This window comes from Miniopterus schreibersii (genome assembly GCF_964146895.1).
Source record: "Miniopterus schreibersii genome assembly, chromosome: 4".
Lineage (NCBI taxonomy): Eukaryota > Metazoa > Chordata > Mammalia > Chiroptera > Miniopteridae > Miniopterus > Miniopterus schreibersii.
The window spans coordinates 96199688-96218908 of NC_138105.1; the positions used below are offsets into that span (position 1 = coordinate 96199688).

General features: G+C 48.6%; 1 protein-coding gene across 1 annotated transcript; it reads left to right on the plus strand.

Annotated features, from left to right (window-relative positions):
* Positions 1-8371: 8371 nt before the first annotated feature.
* On the plus strand, positions 8372-11927 carry SMIM23 (small integral membrane protein 23; the record flags this gene model as incomplete). Its single annotated transcript, XM_081134039.1, has 4 exons — positions 8372-8461; positions 11159-11210; positions 11407-11474; positions 11715-11927. The coding sequence occupies 4 exons, from the start codon at positions 8372-8374 to the stop codon at positions 11925-11927; spliced, it is 423 nt and encodes a 140-aa protein (XP_080990165.1).
* Between the last annotated feature and the right edge of the window lie 7294 nt (positions 11928-19221).

The following is a 19221-nucleotide window of genomic DNA, read 5'->3' on the forward strand; positions in this document are numbered from 1 at the left end:
ACACAGAAATGGGTTTCATGGTTTTCCTCATAAAAGCACAACCTGACACGCAGCTATTGTGTCAGTGATCCCTCTAGTTGCAATTGCCAGAAACCCGAAACAGCTTGAAACAAAAAGGAACTGGCTCGAGGCTGAGGGAGCCTCATTTCAGGCCGCGTCTACACCCTCACTCTGTTTTTATTGACTTGCTCTGAGGCTCCCAACCCACAGATCTGGGGCAGGTCTCCCATACGCAGACCCAGCCCTCCTTTGGAGCCCTCTGGGGAAGGGACATGGGGGACTTGGGGTCAGGGACCGTGGGCAGCACTGGAGCAGCACTCTGGGGCCACAGACGTCTGACATGGATGTTTTGTTCCCCTCTTGGAGCCATTTCAACCTGAGGTGGGGCTCAGAGGGCTGGTTGCCATGCCCGGCCACGTCCGTGCGACGGGCACTGAGCACTCACTGTGTGCTGGGAAGTCCACACGTTTATAGCCCCTTTACGGGGTCCTCCCATCTCACCACCCTTGGCCATCCACCTTACTCAGCTTCAAGTACAATGGTCCCCCCTTGTCCACAGTTTCACTCTCTACTGTTTCAGTTAACCAGTGGTCCACTGCAGTCCAAAATTATTAAATGGAAAATTCCTGAAATAAACAATTCATAAGTTTTAAATGGCGTGCTATTCTGAGTAGCGTGATGAAATCTCGCGCCATCCCGCTCTGTCTCTCCCTGGATGTGAATCATTCCTTTGTCTGGTGTTTCCACGTAGTCACTTAGCTGCCCTCTCAGTGATCAGATAGACTGTTATGGTATGGCAGGACTTGGGACCCTTATTTTACTTAATAACCGTCCCAAAGCTCAAGAGTAGTGATACCGGCAATTCGGATGCACCACAGAGAAGCCATAAAGTGCTTCCTTTAAGTGAAAAGGCAAGTATAGGAAAAAACATAGTATACTTAGGGTTCAGTACTATCTGCAGTTTCAGGCATCCACTGGGGAGTGTCTTGGAATGTGTCCCCTGTGGAGAAGGGGAGGGGATTACTGTGCACACAATCAGAGAGGCAAAGAATCATCCAGAACAGACCAAACTCACACTACCCTCCAACCCAGCACCAAGGATTAGGCACCCCCTCCTTCCCTTGAGCTCAGCTGCCATGTGTCCCTCCTAGAGGGGTGTCCTGGCCCTCTGAGGACAACACTACTGTTGAAAAGGATCTGTTCATTGATTACGTCCCTGGAACCACTGTGAATCGACACAGTGGTCTTTCCCATCGCCACGGGGAAAGGAGGCTGCCCTGGGCTTTTCAAGAGACGTCTCTTCCCACTTGATTACATACGCCTTTGGCTATAAGTGTGTTGCTTTCGGACCCTAGTCTTCATGCAACACGGTGGGCATTAAGGACCCAGGTTCTCAGGGCAGATGGCCTTGATTCATAAGCTGTGTGATCTCTGCCCCACAGAGCTGCTGTGAGGTTTCCACCACACAATGAATGTCAGGTGCTCCACTGGACGCTGGATACTCAACACGCAAAGGAGGGGGCAACTATTATTATCATTACAGGTCGAGAGTTTTATGTGCATAATCTTTCTTTTTCTTACCACAAATATGGGGCAAATATTTTTATTCCCATCTTACAGATGAGGAAGCTGAGGCCTGGCAAGGCTGAACGTGCAGCCCAAGGTCTCATGGTAAATGAGTGATGACAGTGAGATCCGCTCTCAGGACTGCCTGGCCCTACAGCCCAGGACCCTAACCACTAGTCCATCACAGTTTCCTTAAAGAATGCCCAAGATGAGTGCAGACACCCCCGCGTGTTCAGCTTTTCTTGGCCAGTGCAGAGCTTAACCCGTCGCCCTCTTTCCTGGACCTGCAGAAGCCCCTCTGTGGGCCCACAGCACAGTGTCCAGACAAGACTTCCAGGAACAGTGAGGTCACAGGCCCACACACACCCACGCCAGAACCTCTCCCAGCAGAGGGCACGTCTGCCCCCCCCGGCCCCCACAAGACCCTCCTGGGAGCCCAGGGATGTCTGTCTCTTAACCGTCGCTACGCCCATCAGCAGAGTCCTTCTCACTCCTTAGCAGCCCGCTGCTCCTGAAAGCAAGTGACTGGGCCGTCACGTCCCAGACTTCTATTCCTGGGCTCATTTTCCACGAAGAGTCTTGGATTCAGGAGCAAGAGGCCTTAGGAATTCACAGCCCCACAGGGCTTTCTCCCTCGCCTCCAACGCGAGGCCCGATTTAACACACAACTAATTGAGGTGAGCGCCGCACGTGGCAGTCCTCCCAGCCCCGCTGCCGCAGGTGGCGGCTGCAGTCACGTGCAGGGGACCCAGGTGTCGGAGGCGTTCCCGGAGCCCTGTCGTTGATTCATTTGTCTACAGGCATCCTAGACTCCACGTCTCCGAGACAGGCCAGGACGGAGTGCATTCCGAGGTGAGCCCGCCTTACTTTCCCCTCCAGCTCGGCCCCCCCTACTTTCTTTTTCCTTCTTGGCCTCAGGGCCAGAGTATTCTGGACATATTTTTCATTTTTCCAAATATCAATTGCTCTTTTATTCCCTCTTCGAAATAGTGAGTAATAAGAGTTGTGTCTGGTCCTGAAATTCCGGCTGAAATAAATTAGCCCGATGACCAACAGGAGGTGCCTAGAACAATAGCGGCGGAGCACTTGGCATGTTACAAAAGAGCCCCTGGATGTCGAAGTACAGTAAGTCTGGAAGCACATTGCGAGCGACGTTGCCAGGACGGGTATGCAATGAGCCATCCAGGCAGCAGAACGCCTCATAAATTAATCCGGCTTTTTTTTTCCCTTTTTGGTCCACCGTTCACAGTTCTTTTAGCCCTCTGGTTAATGGGGCATAGAGGAGGGTATTTTTGGTGTGGCCCTCGCCCTCAGCAGCAGGCATATGCCAAGGCCACGCGTGAATGTCTGCATTTGCCCCCTAACTCGTCTGGCATCCCTGGGACCGCTGGCTGCAGTAACAGCAGCAGGGGGAGAACGCAGACCGTGGAGGCAGCAAGCTGTTAACAAATATTGAGCACTTGCTGAGGGCCAGGCATTGTGCTGAGTTGTGGGAATGCCACAGAGGAGGACAGGGCAGCCGCCCCTGTCCTCATGGTGCTGAGAGCTCAGACACGTCCCAGGCCATCTGAGCTGGGTCTCCATCTCTGGGGGCAGCAAGCAGCGGTTTAATTCATACCCCAAATCCTTTCCCTGGAAGGAATCACTCATTTATGTGAGTCTGGGGGCGGAGTGGGTGGAGCACAGCCCTGCCTCTCACTGCAGAAGCAGAAGGAGCCCCGATGCTCATCGGCACCTCCTGGCAGCCAGGGGCCAGGCCTGTGACAGAGCCCAGCCTAGCAGTTGCTCCTGCTCAGGGCTTTGCATCTTCAGGGAGTGTCCCAAAGACACTGTGGCAGGCTGGCGAAAGTCCCCCAAAGACATCCACGTCCTAATCCATGGAAGCCGTGAATGTTGCTTTGTGTTGCAGGAAAGGACTTCGCAGATGTCATCGAATTCGGGATTCTGAGATGAGAATATCATCCTGGATTAGCTGGGGGCCCCAACGCAATCCGTGCGCCCTTATTAAGAGGCAGATTTCACCCACACGGGGGAGAAAGCCATGCGACCACAGAGGCAGCGACTGCAGTGATGCGGCCCCAAGCCAAGGAGTGCTGGCACCGCCGAGGAGTCTCCCCTAGAGGCTCCACAGGGTGTGTGGCCAGGCTGATGCCTTCATTTCAGCCCAGAGACACTGACTTTGGACTTCTGGTCTCCAGAATTGTGAGAAATTTAATTTCTGTTGTTTTAAGACACCAAGTTTGTAAAAATTTGTTACAGAAGCCCTAGGTAACTAATGCAGACACCGAGAGAATTTAGAATCCCTTCATGGCGCTGGAATCCAGCCACTCAGAGCTTACGGTTCTGGGTTCAGACCACTCCTGTGACACGCCCCGGCCTGTAGTTCCAGTGCCTGAATCTTTAGCCTCTCCATCAATTCCAGGAGGCCCCTTTGGACATCCCTCCAAAATTTGCATTTTCTGATTTTAGTTAGCCATAGGGGCTTCTGTCGCTTGCCTTCACAGATAAGAACCCCCACATGGCAGGACGGTTATGATGATTAGGGAACAAGCCATATTTAGACCCAACGGACACACAATAAACCAGAGCTCACAAACCAATGGCCTGCATTTTGCCCACACAGTATATTTTTTCTAAACTTGAATTTGTTGCCAACATTTACAAATCAGGAGATAACACATAAAAGACTGAATTCCTAGCTTTTCTTGAAAAAAAAAACTAAAAAAAAACCCTGAAGATTTTGCAACACTGGACCCCACATTTTCGTGGCAACAATTGGCTGGAGCTTGTAGATCTGCATGGAATAATTTGCCACAGTCCCCACTAGGCCTTTCTGTTGCACATGAAGCCCACTCCTCTCATTTTGTTAATAGTTCAGTACCTCTATGCATCTGAGCTTGCAATCCCTGTTACAAATACAAGTCTTTCTTCCATCAGACTAGAGGCAGGGCGCCGGTAGGAGGCTGGGGTGCCACCAGCCCACTGCAGACCCTCCCCCAGCCCACCGCCCACAGCGACTTTTGGGTATGCGCTATAAGGGCCAGGGAGGACCACCCTTCCCTCTCTTTCCTGTCCTGAGGCTGAATTCTCAGAAAAGGGTCCTCAGAGCTAATCCCTGCAACTCCCCTACTCATCACTGCTCTTCAGAGCAGCTTCCAGGTAAAATCCACTGAGGTTCCCCGAAAATGTTCCTGATCCTGATATTCTTCTCTCTCCACGACTGCAATTCGTTACTTTCGATGTCTGAAATTAGTTTAACGGGCGGTCCTTGCGTATCTAGCTGTAGCTGGGATGAGATGTTTCTTCCACGGGAAGCCCAAGAGGCCAGCAGCACGTGCAGGACCATGGGGATGAGGCAGGTGGCCGCCTGAAGACCCCAGGCGGGAACAGGAGAGGAGCCCTAGTCCTGCCCCTCCAGCTGACTTGGGCTGGTTGGTCCCTTTCTCTGCCTGGCCTTGAGCTTTCCCGTGGAAAGGGTGTAGCTCATGGCAAATAAGAGCCTGGGTGCTGGGATCAGGCCCCGCAAAGGTCCGCTCTCAGCCTGGCCTCTCACTAGGTGAGTGATTTCGGGGAAGTGCCTTGACCCTGTGAATGAGCTTCAGTCTCCTCATCTGTAAAATGGGGGTAACAATATTATTCACCACCTGGAGCTGGAATAATACGATGAACTGATATGGCTAAAGTGCTTTGCATAGGGCCGGGTGCTCAGTCATTTCTTGGAGTATCTTAGCTGGGGATGGTGATAATATTACAGATATGCAGGGCGAGGGGGGAGGAGAAGTGGAGGTTGTGTGAAATCCCTCGGTGCCAAACTGGGGGAGTCACGAAGTTGGAGAGGGAGGAGGGGCTGTAGCTACTTTTGATATTTCAAAAAGTTTAACGGGAATCTCACGTCTCCTTACCCACGATAAAGACACAAAAGATACCAAGAATGGCAACTTTCTTTGCTTTGGGCTGAAGCTACATTAACTCCTTGGGGTAAACGAAAAGGGTCTGGAGTTAAATGAACCTGAACTCAGATTCCTGGGAGGATGTCTGACCTGAATAAAGGGAGTAGTATCCAGTCAGAGAGATGGACAGCACCGGCCTTGCGGGGCAGTCCCCATGGCTAAATGAGATCATGTACGGAAAGCACTGGGCATGGGGCCCGGCTCAGTACACAACAGCGACCATGGCTGGTGCCCAGGCCTCAGCTCCTTCACTGTAAAATTAAAATCATACACCTGCTTTACTCACTCCACAAACAGTCACTGGGCCACGGACTGTGAATACAGAAGCGTGTTCACCGGACAGAGGTCATGGCCTCTCAGGGCCCACAGTGTGAAGCTGCTTATCACTCATCCATTCCACAAATCTTTTCACTGAACATTTAGTGTGAAACGGGCTGCCCAACGGGCATCCGAGATACAATGGACAGTAAAACAGATTCCGTTTCCAACTACTAGGAGAGTCATAGCCTAGAGAAGACATAAGTAAACCAGTGAAATGCCAAGTCTGGTAGATGCTCAATAAATAAAGGTAACCAGAAGCTGTGATGTGTAACTTTGAGAAAGTTAATGCATAAAAATTATTGATTTCTTAACCGTGAAACTTGTTTGTTAGATGAGGGCTTTTAAACTATGAGGGAAGTCAGAGGAAATGAAATATCTATTATATACTTAAAAAACCATGCAGGAGCTGTATGCTGAAAATGACATCATGCTGATTAAAGCAAACAAAGGGGACCTAAATAAATGGGGAGGTGCAGTGTGTTCATGGAGTGGAAGACACACGTAGTCAAGATGTCAATTATCCCCAAAGTGATCTGCGGGTTTAATGCCGCTCCTAGCAAAATCCCTGCCAGCGAGGGTTTTTGCAGACACAGACACCTTATTCTAAAGTTTGGAAAGGAAAAGGGAAAGGAGTGGGCCCTACGAGTGCTGAAACAATCTTGGCAGAGAACAAAGTGGGAAAAATCACTCTACTCAATATCCAGATAGTGCGTTATCGGTGCAGGGAGCAATCCATAGAGGAATGAACAGAGTAGAGTGCCCATTTGATAAGCCCACACAACTATGCTCAACTCGACAAAGGCGCCAGAGCAATTCAAGGAGGAAGGGTAGAGTTTTCAACAAATGGTGCTGGAGCAACTGGACATACACAGGCCAGAAAAATGACCCTTGATACAAACCTCACACCTGATACAAAGATTAACTCCTAACAGATCATGGACTGGACTGTAAAGTATAAAACTATAAAACATTTTTAAAATAGGAGAAAAGTTTTCTGTTTCTAGGGTTAGGCACAAAGTTTTTAAATGATACACACACACACACAACACAAAAGAAAATATTGATAAATTGGACCTCATCAAAATGAAAACTTTTCTTTGCAAAAGTCCACGTGAAGGGGATGAAGAGACAAGCTACAGAAGGAAAGAAAATATTTACAAAGCATCTATCCCAAAAAGGATATATAAAGGACTCACACAACTCAATTGTGATAAAAATAATCCAATTAGAACATGGGCAGGAGACATAAACAGACATTTCATAGGAAATACAGTGGCAAATAAGCACGAAAAGATGTTCAACATTATTAGCTATCAGGGAAATGCAAAGTAAAATCACTATATACCTATCAAAATATCTAAAATAAAAAATAACAAAAACACCAAGTGCTGATGAGAGTGAGAAGAAACCAAATCACTCATATGCTGCTGATGGGAATGTAAAATGGTACAGCCATCCTGGAAAAGAGTTCGACAGCTTCTTACCAAACTACCAGGCAATTACCATACAACCCAGCAATTGCCCTCTTAGGCATCCCAGAGAAATGCAAACCGAGGTTTACACAAAATCCTGAATAAGAATGTCCATGTCAGCTTTATTCATAAAAGCCAAAAACTGGAAACAGCCAGATGTCCTTTGGTAGGCGAATGGTTAAACAAGCTGTGGTACATATATACCATGGAGTACTACGCAGCCACGAAGAGGAACAAACTACTGATGCATGCAACAGTCTGGATGGGTCGCCGGGGAATTCTAAGGACAAAAATAGCCAATCTCCAAAAGCCACATGCTATTTGATTCTATTGATATGGTATTTTTTAAAAGATAACATTTTAGAAATGGAGAACAGACCAGTGGTTGCCAGGAGTTAGGCACGGGGGGGAGGGGGTCAGAGGGAGGCGGCGGGCATCAAAGGGTAACACAAGGACCTCTAGGTCTGGAATTCTGGATTTGACTGTAGTGTGAATACACAGACCTACCTACACGATGAAATTATTTGGAATTAAATACACACACAAATGAGGACAACAGATCTGAACAGGACTGATAAGTTGTATCGGTAGCAATATCCCAGTTGTGATACTGCACTACTGCGACACTGCCCTTGGAGGAAAGTAGTTAAAGGTACACAAGATCTCCTATATTTTTTTTCTTACTACTAACGTGAATCTACAATTATATCAATAAAATTTTCAATTAAAAATAGCTTTTATTGTTTTGTATTTAAAAACTCATATTTTATTAAAATCCTGAAAATATAGGGGGGAAATCAGAAAAAATGTCACGCTGAAATACCGTCTTCTGATGCATTTCTTCCTGGTGTTTTTTTTACATTTTTATGCAGGGGAGGAAATGTGAAGGGCAGGGCTAAAAATCAGGGTGGTGACAAGGTGGGCACCTCACTGTCCCTCACCTTCTGTGACATCAGAACTCATTGCTTGAGGGATGCCTGGTGACCAGAGGATGTTGGGGAGGTGCCTATCTGCCTGTCAGGTGTGGGGACCTCGTCCCACCCGGGAAGCCTGACCGAGGCCATGGCGATCCAACAGGTGGATAGCAGGGGGCGAGAGGCCACAGAGCTGTTCGAACCCAGAAGGGAGAGTCACTGTGAGGACAAGAAGCAGGTGAGGCCAGACCAGGTCTACCCAGCTCTCCTCCCGTCTGGCTCCCAGACAGACAGGCCCTCAAGGTCAGGAACAGGCTGCCAGCTCGAGCCTCCCTGGAGCCCGGCCTAGTGGCACCCCGCGCAGGGGCTCAGGCGCTTCCCGCAGACAACATGGGCACCAGGCTGGGGTTTTAGTTTAGTTCCTGCTCTATCTCTAGTGCCTAGAGTGGTGCTTGGTGCATAAGTACTGAATGAATGAATGAACGAACTGAAATAAATAGGATAACAGCCCCAATTGGAGCGCTCTTGGAGCATTTGTTCTAGGACTGAAATTCAAACCTCCCCTGGGATCTCTGTCAAAATGGAAAACGCTAACACTGACTGTCCCCAGTCTGGCGCTTCCACCTCCACATTCCTGAGAGGCAGCTGCTGTGGGCCTCATTCACAGATGGGTAAACTGAGGCTCAGAATGGCAAAAAGGCCATAGAGCCAGGATATGCTGGGATCTGAAACCAAGCCCATCTGATTCCAGAACCCTTAGCAAGGTGACCCTGCGCTCCACGGCCTCCCGGGTGGAGAAGTGAAGGAGGGATATAAAGGAGGCTGGAAGGTCAGCTGGGCCTCACACACAACAGAAGGATGGGATTTTATTCTGAGGTTAATGAGAAGCCATTGAATGGTTTTAAACAGAGCGATGGATGACTGATCTACATATGTGTTCAGAAGACTTGTTCACTTGCTCACTTACTGTACCTCCCTTACGCGCCACTAACTCCTTTACGCTGGGCCTCACAGCAGGATGGGGCTGGAGGGGTTCCCCTCATGCTGCAGCTTTTCCTAAAAAGTGTTCCACAAATACCAACCCCCAGGAATGCTCCTTTTAGAAGGATCATTAAAAGAGCTCTGTGGTCTGCGGAACGCCGATACCCTTGTCCCTTCTTGGAGATTTACACTGCTCATTCAAATAATGAAGGCTCTGAGAAGTCCTGCAGCAAGGAAATTCACTTAATTTTGTTTACCATGGCATTTCTCAAATCAGAGCCCCGCCCCTCCTTTTTGAAAGCGGTAGATTTCAAAATCCATTCTGCAGGTAAAGAAACTGAGGCTTGGCGAGAAGAAGTGATTTGGCTCAAGCCTAAGACAGCTCAAAGAGAAAGACTAAAACTGAACCCTAGTCCCTACTCCCCACCTTCGCTTCCATGGAACACGAAACAGAAACCGAGCAGCGAGCGCGCTGTGGGAAACCTCAGCCTGCAAAGCGCGTGGCCAGAGGAGTGGTCCAAGAAATGGAAGCGCATTCAGCCCACTCACCGGCCATTGCACAGAACAGGGCGGTTCTGTGAGTCTTAGAAAGATTCCCAGGGGACACTGGAGAAGAGGAAAAGCACCCCAGTCTTAGGTGCGCAGGGCAGTAACTTTCATACCGGGCCTACGCACACGGGCGGCCACCGGGCGGGCGGACCAAGCTACAGAACATTCGGGGCCCCAGCTGGCTCCGGGGGCCCCCTCGCGGCTAGCGCCCCGCCCGTAGCCACAGTCCTGACTTCTGTCATCACAGATGAGTTGCGTGTGTTCTAGAATTTCACGGGGATGAAGTCAGTGCGCACCTTCGTGTCTGGCTTCTCTCACTCATCAGTGTGTCTGCGAGGCTCAGCCACGTTGTAAGCAACATAATTTATTTTTATTTTTGAAGTTAATAAGAAGAATAGAGCTGCTGGTCTATACAAAGGAAACTGCCCGGGGGAGAGGCAGTGATGCCAACCCTTTATGTCCTTTGTTGTGGTGGCGGGTCTAAGGCTTGCCTCACAAACTCGGGTACGCAAGAAATGTGCGGTCTGGAGTCACATGCAATCGGGCCCCGTCCACAGGCAGCGAGCCGGGAAAGTCAGTGGCAGTCAGTGCTGGGTGCACCTAATCCTCTGTTCCTCTTGCTCGCTCCGGACCCCGTCACTGTCTCAACTCACCCGGTCTGTGAAAGCAGGGGTGTCTGAATTTCCTGCGCCAGAGGGAAGGAGGGAGCTGACTGCAAAAAAGCATGAGGGAACTTTCTAGAAGGATAGAGCTGTTCTATATCTTGATTGGGGTGGGAGTCCACAGGTATAAACGTTTGCCAAAACTCACTAAACTGTACGTTTAAAAGACATCATTTTTCTGTATGTAAATCATACTGTGGCAAAGTTGCTTCCTTTTTCTTTATTTAGAGAGAGTAGACGGGGGCGAGGGGTGGGAGGAAGAGAGAGAAAGACAGACCCTCCGTGTGAGAAAGACGCAGTGACCGGCCGCCTCCTGCACGCACCCTCACTGGGGCTGGGATCGAACCTGCAACCCAGGTGTGCGCCCTGGACCAGCAATCAAACCCGCGACCCTCTGGTGCACCGGCTGATGCTCTGACCACTGAGCCACACCGGCCAGCGCTGAAGTTGATTCCGTTTAAAGATCCTTTCAAACAAAAGACGTAAGAGGCAAGGGATGCGCAGAGGTGGGCCCTACCCTCAGCAGGGGAGAAGAGGGAACACTCCGGGGACTGCCCGCTGGCTGCCACGTCGCCTCCTTCTGCAATGCGGGGGGGTCTGGAGGAAGCCCTGACTTGGAGAACTAGAGAAAAGTTAAGCTCTACAGCCCATCCGATCCCCTCGCTGTCCCGGGCCCACCCTCGGGAGAAGCAGATGCCCACCGGCCCCAGCATTTACCTCCTCCCTCCTTCCCTTGCCCGCAGACGCTGCTGGCGTTGCTGGTCTTGGTGCTGTACGTGGGCACCGGGATATCAGGTGAGCCTTCTGGAATCTGAGGAAAGAGAAGCCGAGTCCACACAGTCGCAGGGGGTGTTCCGGAGACGGTTACATGCCAAGGTGGTCGCGGTGCCTGCCTTCTCCCGCCACCCTTCATCCCACCGGGTGACCAGCTATGTTAAGTCGACTGCCACCCGTTTGCCCTTATGAAGAGGTGTGTTTGTGCCTGTTTCAGGAAGAAGCTGGGAGGTGTCAGAAAGGATCAGAGAATGTAAATACCCCCAGAATCCGGTGGCTTCCCAGGTAACATTCAGGAAGGTACTGAAGGGATGTTAAGCTTGGCTGAGGAAATCTGGGAAGGCTTCCTAGAGGTGTCATGGGTGACCTGGGTTTTGAAGGATAGATAGGAGCTTGAGACAGTGGGGAAGGGTATTCCAAGCAGAAAGGGTAGCACGTGCAAAGGCTCAGGGAAGTTTTCTAAGCCAGTGGCAAAGGGTCCTACATGAAAAAGCTCAAGATGTAACTTTGGTGTCTGCCTTTCAGGGGTCTGAGTACAAGACCAATGATCCCTCCAAACAGCCGATCAAGGTCATCAGGATTTGGTTGAAGGAGAACTTGCAAGTTTTCTTAGAAAAGCTTGAGAAAGAGGTGCGCGATCTGGAGCAGCTGGTACGGGACCTGGAAGAGTGGCTGGATGTCCTTCTGGGAGAGGGGCACCCCGAGGCAGCCTGCTCCACCTTCAGAAATCACCTGTGAGGGGCCGGGGCTGGGACCCCGGGGAGAGGCCAAGGAGATGGGGGAAGGCTTGCCAGGCTCCTCGAAGTGGGGCTAAGCTGTGACACTTGAAGTTCAAGGCAGGCAAAAAAATAAAATAGTCGTGACACTAAGAATGCTGTCAGTGCCGCTGCTGGTTCCTAACTAAAACGCACCAGGAGGACACCGGGGCTCAGCCGAGATGTCCTCCCACGTCCAGGACTCTGGCCCTGGGGGATCACTGCGCGCTTCGGAGTCAGCCACGGGTCAGGAGCCTTCCCTCCCACTTACCCGAGACGTCCTGCCAAACTGCTTAACATCTCGGTGGAATTGCCTAATTAGTAAGAATCAGGGAAACAAACTGACTCACAGGGTTACAGTGAGGACTGAACCTCCATAGAGAGAGCGTGTCTGGAATATAGTAGGTACCTGATGGTATATATGTGTTCATGTTATATTTATACACTAGATTACATATATGTCATATTTTATATTACATATAAAATACAGCTAAACATATTTTTATTGATTTTTAGAGAGAGGAAAGGAGAGGGAGAGAGAGAAAAAAAGAAACATCGATGTGAGAGCAGAACATTGAGGAGGCAGCTCCAGCTCCTTCCTTTCCACGCGTGTGCAGCCCCTGGTGGGTGAGAAGTTTACAGGCTGGGGGGGGACAAAAAGCAAGTCGAAAAGTCAAGACAAGGCAGTTGTGTAAGAGCGGAACCGAGGGGACCAAGTAGCAGGCCACTGCAGCCTTCCAGGGAGACGCCGAGGCTCGGAGCAGGGCCAAGGGCGGAGAGTTGAGATGCCGTCTGAGAGCGCGGCCAGCAGGTGCTGATGGCTGGGACTGAGGGAGAGGGGGCCACAGAGCCGTTCCCCAGGCCTGGGGACTTGCTCCCTTTCCAGAGGAGAGGAGCCTGAGCCATGATTCAGGTCCTGACCCAAGTAACCCAGGAGGGCCAGATGGAAGAGACAGGCCTGGTCTTGTTCAGGGGCACGTGGCCATCTGGAGAAATGTCAGGACGGTTCATTATCTAATGTTTGAGGCACCTGGAGCATGAGGTCAGCATCACAAACAAAAACTTTTAATTAATTTTAATTGATGGTTTTCTCCCCTATCTCTCTTTTAATTAATAGATCTATTTGGCAGCCTCCCTACTGCTCCCTCGGGCTCTTTTGTTAACACTGATTCATTCTGCATTTTATTTTGTTTTATTGCTTGGGGTCAGCTTCTTTCCTGTTCCTTCAACTTAGAAAATAGGGGGAAACCCACAATCATTCAGATAATACATGTTTTAGAGATAAGAATGTGATCATCTAGACAAAACTTGGATTCGGTAAAGTCCGCCTATGTATTGGCCATGTGTATTTCTTAAGAATATAAGGATTATTGGGGGAGGGGAAGTCATAAAATTGTGACAGCTGATATTTAGAGAATGCTTCCTGCGTTCCTGTTTCTGGGGCTTGACCAAGTGCTATTGTCACCTCCAGTTTACCGAGGGGGAAACTGAGGCATGGAGAGATTGCATTATTGTTAAGATCGTATAATCAGTAGGTGGGGATCCAGGATTCAAGCCCAGGCTGTTTGGCCTCGAAGCCCTCACACTAACCCAGAGGGCTTTGCAGTCCACCCTTTACAAAGCCCAGCCAAGATAATGTCTTCTCTCTCTCAAAAAGTTCTCATTTTATTGTTAAGTAATCACATGCCAATTAAGTTTATAGGACAGTAAATATTCGTTGCATGCAACTACGTGTCAGGTACAGAGAGAGAGAGAGAAGCAGAAGTCCCCTGCCCACTTATAGCCTGTCTTTCTACCCGGAAGCCAAGAAACAAAGATGGGAAAATGAAATAGCTACATTGTTTTAAATTCCATTAGGCAAAGTGCCAAAGGCACCTAACTAATTGCCAAATGAGCCATCTATTTATTGGCCTGCCTGAGAGTGCAGAGAATCGATAGGGTGCTTAAGTTGGCTCTCGTGTGGAAAGCTGTCCGTTCGCTGATAGAAAAATGCTGGAACTTAAAATAACTAAGCTATGGTCAGGGGACATCGTGGGGAAAACCAAAGGGAGATGAGTGATGGGTGGGTGCAGAGAGGGGCCCTTCCCGCTAGAATCACATCTCAGGTTTGGGTGCTGCGGCCCAGCCTAAACCCAGGTCTCAGGTAAGAGGGACCAGGCTTCCCAAAGATCTTTGTGAGAATCAGGTTTTATAAAAAATACCCTTGAGAAGCAGAGTCGGGCTCCATTGAAATTATTCCAAGACCAGGAAGGCCCATTTCCAGTCTGCATGTCATATTTTTGACGATGTCAAATAAAAACATGGACTTAATTTGTTCCCTTAGTCCACAAATGTGTCCAACAAAAATTGTGAAATGCACTAAATCCAATTTGGTTCCGATTGGCTGTCAGGAGGACACTTGAAGTTCAATTTCTGATCAGGGCACATGCCCAGATTGTGGGCTCGATCCCCAGTAGGGGGCATGCAGGAGGGAGCTGATCATTGATCAGTAGGGAGCTGATCAATGAGTCTTATCATTGATGTTTCTATCTCTCTCTCTCTCTCTCTCCTTTCCTGTCTCTCTAAAAATCAACAAAAACATATTTAAAAATAATAAGAATCACAATCCTCTAGAATGCCCTCCTACACCAGCGGGCACAAAGCGCCTTCTCAGCTAACCCATCTCATTTGGATCTTAGCTCATCCAGACAAGAAAAGTGATCTTTTTTAACACCCTGCTACGTCGCCAGCTACAGCAGAATTTACTTCTCCTGCCTGTGAGTCTGGGCAAAGTGCAAGTCAGCGGACGTGACACGGAGGGGAGCTGCAAGGACAGGCCTTTGGGGTCAAGCAGACCTGGTCCACGCCCTGCCTCCCCACCCCCATGTCTCCACGGTGACCTCAGACAGGTCACTCCATGCTTCTGAGCCCCCCCACCCCCGCCCCCATCTGCAGCTCGTAAAACGGGTATGTCTGCATATCTCCAGGGCCTATTGAGAGGGTTAAGTAATAACAGCCAACTTTTATTTAGTGTTTACTATGCTCGAGGCACGATTCTAAGTGTTTTATGGGCATCACCTACCTTATTTAATCATCACAAGAAATCTACGCATCGAGAACTATCAGTGTCTTTGATGCACACACAAAGAAATTGAGACACGGGGCATAATGCTCAGGGTCACAGTTAAGGGGTGCAGCCGGGTCACACCCAGCAGGCAAAGTTTGGGGCCACGTGCTGAATCCCCACCCTGCGCTCCTTGCAGATCAAGTGAGGTAATGCACACGTGAGAGCTGTGTAAACCGTAATACGTTATATAAATGTCACCCGCTATTACTTCTCTCCTCCCGCCCTGGTCATTAAAACCACGAGGGACCGCACGAATCCACCATTCAGAGATTTTTCTCACCGCGCCAGGCTCCGCCCCTGGGCCGCACTCCCCCCAGCCTGCCTTTGACCTGTGGCTACACCTAGGGACACATCGGGGTCTGTCCCCTCGAGTCCCAGCAGAGGTGTGCCCGGCACGCGTGCGCACTTACTCCACAACCCTCCTGACCACGTGGGTAAACCGGGCCCACGCAGACAGTGGAAACATCTTGGAGATCAGAGCCAAGGCAGCGACCGCCCGCGTGGGGCTCCCCGTGTGGGTGAAGTCAGAGGAAACGGGACCTGGGGAGGAGGCTCATCGCGGGTCACTTACAGCACGGGAAGGCCTGGCATCGTGAGCGCCTGCTGCCAGGTGGCTGGGAGAGGCGTGCAAGACTCACGCAGGGGAGCTCCGGGCACAGTCAGAGCTGGGCACCAACTGCTGTCACAGAACGAATTCTGCTCCGCACTCATATTTGTTGAAATTCATCAAACCGTACACATTAAATCTATTTCATTGTATATATACTTCAATAACATGAATTAAAAACAATAACATTAGCCCTGGGCATTGTGGCTCAGTTGGTTGGGCGTCATCCTGGGCACCAAAAGGTCGCCGGTTCAATTCCCAGTCAGGGCATATGTCCGGGTTGTGAGCTCAATCCCGGGTAGGGGACATGCAGGAGGTGGCCAATCGATATTTCTCATTGGTTTTTCTTTCTCCCTCTCCTCCTCCCTCTCTCTCTAAAAATCAATAAAAATATTTTTTTAAAATAACATTATAGCCCAACTGGGTGTGGCTCAGCAGTTGAGCGTTGACCTGGGATCCAGGCGATCAGGGTTCAATTCCCGGTCAGGGCACATGCCCGGGTTGCGGGCTCGATCAATGACTGACTCATCATTGATGTTTCTATCTCTCTCTCCCTCTCCTTTCCTCTCTCTGAAATCAATAAAGATATATTTAAAAAATAAATAAATAAATAAATAACATTATACACCAGCTATAGGACCCAACAATTTCACCCCTAGGTGTTTACCCAAGAAAAAAAGCATATACCCAGAAAAAGTCTTGTATACAAATTATTGCTAACATATCATAAGAGCCCAAAACTGAAAGTAGACTAAATATTCCAATTAAACAGATGATTCATGTAGATTTTTAAAAAGGCATGTTTCTTTCAAGAGACATAAGTATAAGAACCCAGAAAGGTTAAAAGGAAAGGGATGGGAAAACATATCCATAAAAACACTAAAAAACAAACATATCTTATAAAGCAGGTATAGTTCGACTAACACAGATCAAATAGACATTAAGGCCAGAAGGCTGGACATAACGAATAACATTTCATGCCCTGGCTGGTTTGGCTCAGTGGTTAGAGCTTCGGCCTGTGGACCGAAGGGTCCTGGGTTCGATTACGGCCAAGGGCATGTATCTCAGTTGCAGGCTCATCCCCGGCGCCCTGGTCAGGGCGTGTGCAGGAGGCAACCAGTTGATGTGTCTGTCTTACATCGATGTTTCTGTCTGTCTGCCTGTCTCTCTCTCTCTCCTTTCCACTCTCTCTGAAAAGCAATGGAAAAAATATCCTCAGGTGAGGGTTAAAAAAATAACATTTCATAATTATAGAGGGGTCGATGCAATAGAAATATACAACCACCCTAAATTCAAATGAGCTTAATGTGAAGCCTCAAACACTATAAGAACTAAAAAAAGAAATAACCAATCATCATAGTGGAATGTTTTGAACCATGTCTCTCACTAACTGATAATACCAAGATACAAACATTATTAAGGATATACAAAGATTTAAATGACATGAATAACAAACTTGATCATAACACCCAAACCTATACAGTCACCTGATCTACGGCAAAGGTACCACTACAGGGTAGTGGGGAGAGGACCGTCTTGACAATAAATGGTGCTAGATCAATTGCACAGCCTTACGGAAAATATGGACACTGCCTCTTACCTCGGGTACCGTGCTCAAAATTCTATTTCCGGTGAACCACAGACCTGAATGTGAAAGGTAAAACAATAAAGCTTCTAGAATAAAACATAGGAGCACATATTGACAGCCATGGATAGACAAAGACCTCTCAAAACACAAAGAACACTAAACACAAAGGAAAGGTCGGCAAATTAGACTACTTTAAAATAAGAACTGCTTTACCAAAAGACACCATTAGGAGAGGAAAAAGGCAAACAGAATGGGGTAAGATATTTGCAATATATGTCTTACAAAGAACCTGTATACTGAATATAAAAAGAACTCCTACAACTCAATAAGAGAAAGACAGACACCCCCTCTCCCTCCCCCTCTGCACACCAAAATGGGCAACATCTTGAACAGGCACTTCCCCAAAGGGCATAGTCCAATGGACAATTAGTTCTCCACGAAAGCCTAATTAAAACCACAACGAGACATCACCGCTTGTAGGTGATATCAGAAAGTTTACATTTTTTTAAACTAACACCAAGGAGGTAGAGCAACTGGCACTCTCACATACCTCTATGGAGTGTAAACTGGTACGGTTGCCTTGGAAAACTACGGGCAATACCTACCTACTAAAGCTGAATATGTTTTATGATCCAAGAATTCCACTCCAAATTCATACTCTCAGAAGTGCACATATACATAAATACACATATAAAAAGTCATCTCCAAAAATATCACAGCAGCATTATTTTTAACATTTAAGAACCAGAAGCCATCCAAAAGTTCATCAACAGAATGATTCCATTCATAAATGGAGTACTAGCCAGCAATGAAAAAGGCCAAACCAGTACACACAAAACCATGGGTGAGTCTCACAGGTACACTATGACTGAAAGGAGTCAGGCATGAAAGAGCACAGTTCTCCATGACCCCATTCCCATGAAATTCAGAATCAGGCAAAAATTAATCGATAGTGATACAAGTCAGGAGGATATTGGCTACTTTTGGGGGGTAATGACCAGAAGAGAGTACAAAAGAGACTCTGAGGTGCTGGTAATATTCTACCTGGATGGTCCCACCTTGTATTCACTTTGTAGAAATTCATCAAGCTCTTCAATGTTCACGCGTGAAACTGTATCATTACCCCTTCAGTTTAAACGCTGAACAAAACAGAGCATCTGAATATCGTTAAGGTTCATGAAACATATCACCATATCATACGACTTTCGGGTAACACTGCGCCAGTTCCCACCAGCATTCCGACCGAGCCTTCCCAAATGCGGAGCATTATCATCTTCAAAGGCATTCTTCGCTTCATCTTAACTTGATTTTACCCAACAAGCCAGCAAACAGCGATCACATCTCAAGCTACAATGAATCCAGATCAAACTCTCTCTCCACTTAAGGAGAGGAAGGGATGAATGTGGGGGATTAACAGTGAGTCCCGGCGGAGTGCGCCTACCTGGCACTGGAATCCCCTCCTGAGAGCAGCCTTCAGAGAAACAGCCGTGGGGATGGGGAGGGGTGGCCTGGAGGAGAGTCCAGGGCCGGAGTCAGGAGTCCTGGTTCTCAGCCCAGCTCTACCTTGCTTCATGGTGACCTGGGCAAGGGCCTCTCTTCTCTGGGTCTCTGCTTCCTAACCTGTGAAAAAAAAGGCTTAGATTAGTGGGTCTCCAAGGCCTCTTTTGAATTGGTTATGATCACATATGATCCTGTGGGTCTCTATATATCACACTGTTTTAAATGCTCTGTGAGGCACCTATGGGCACATTTATGCCTGAGTTGCACATTTCATTGGCTAGAACTCCCCTTAGGAAGGGAAATGTATTTGGGGGGAGTTGGGATCCCCGATGGGCACCTACCTGAGTGTGTGAGAAATAGGCTCTCCTGGGGGAGGAAAGGAGATCACTTTGCTTATTTCTCCAGAGTGAGAGTAGGAAAGAGAAGCCCCTCCCAGATGGTGGGAGGCTGTGTGGTCTCTAATGCATCATTGGCCA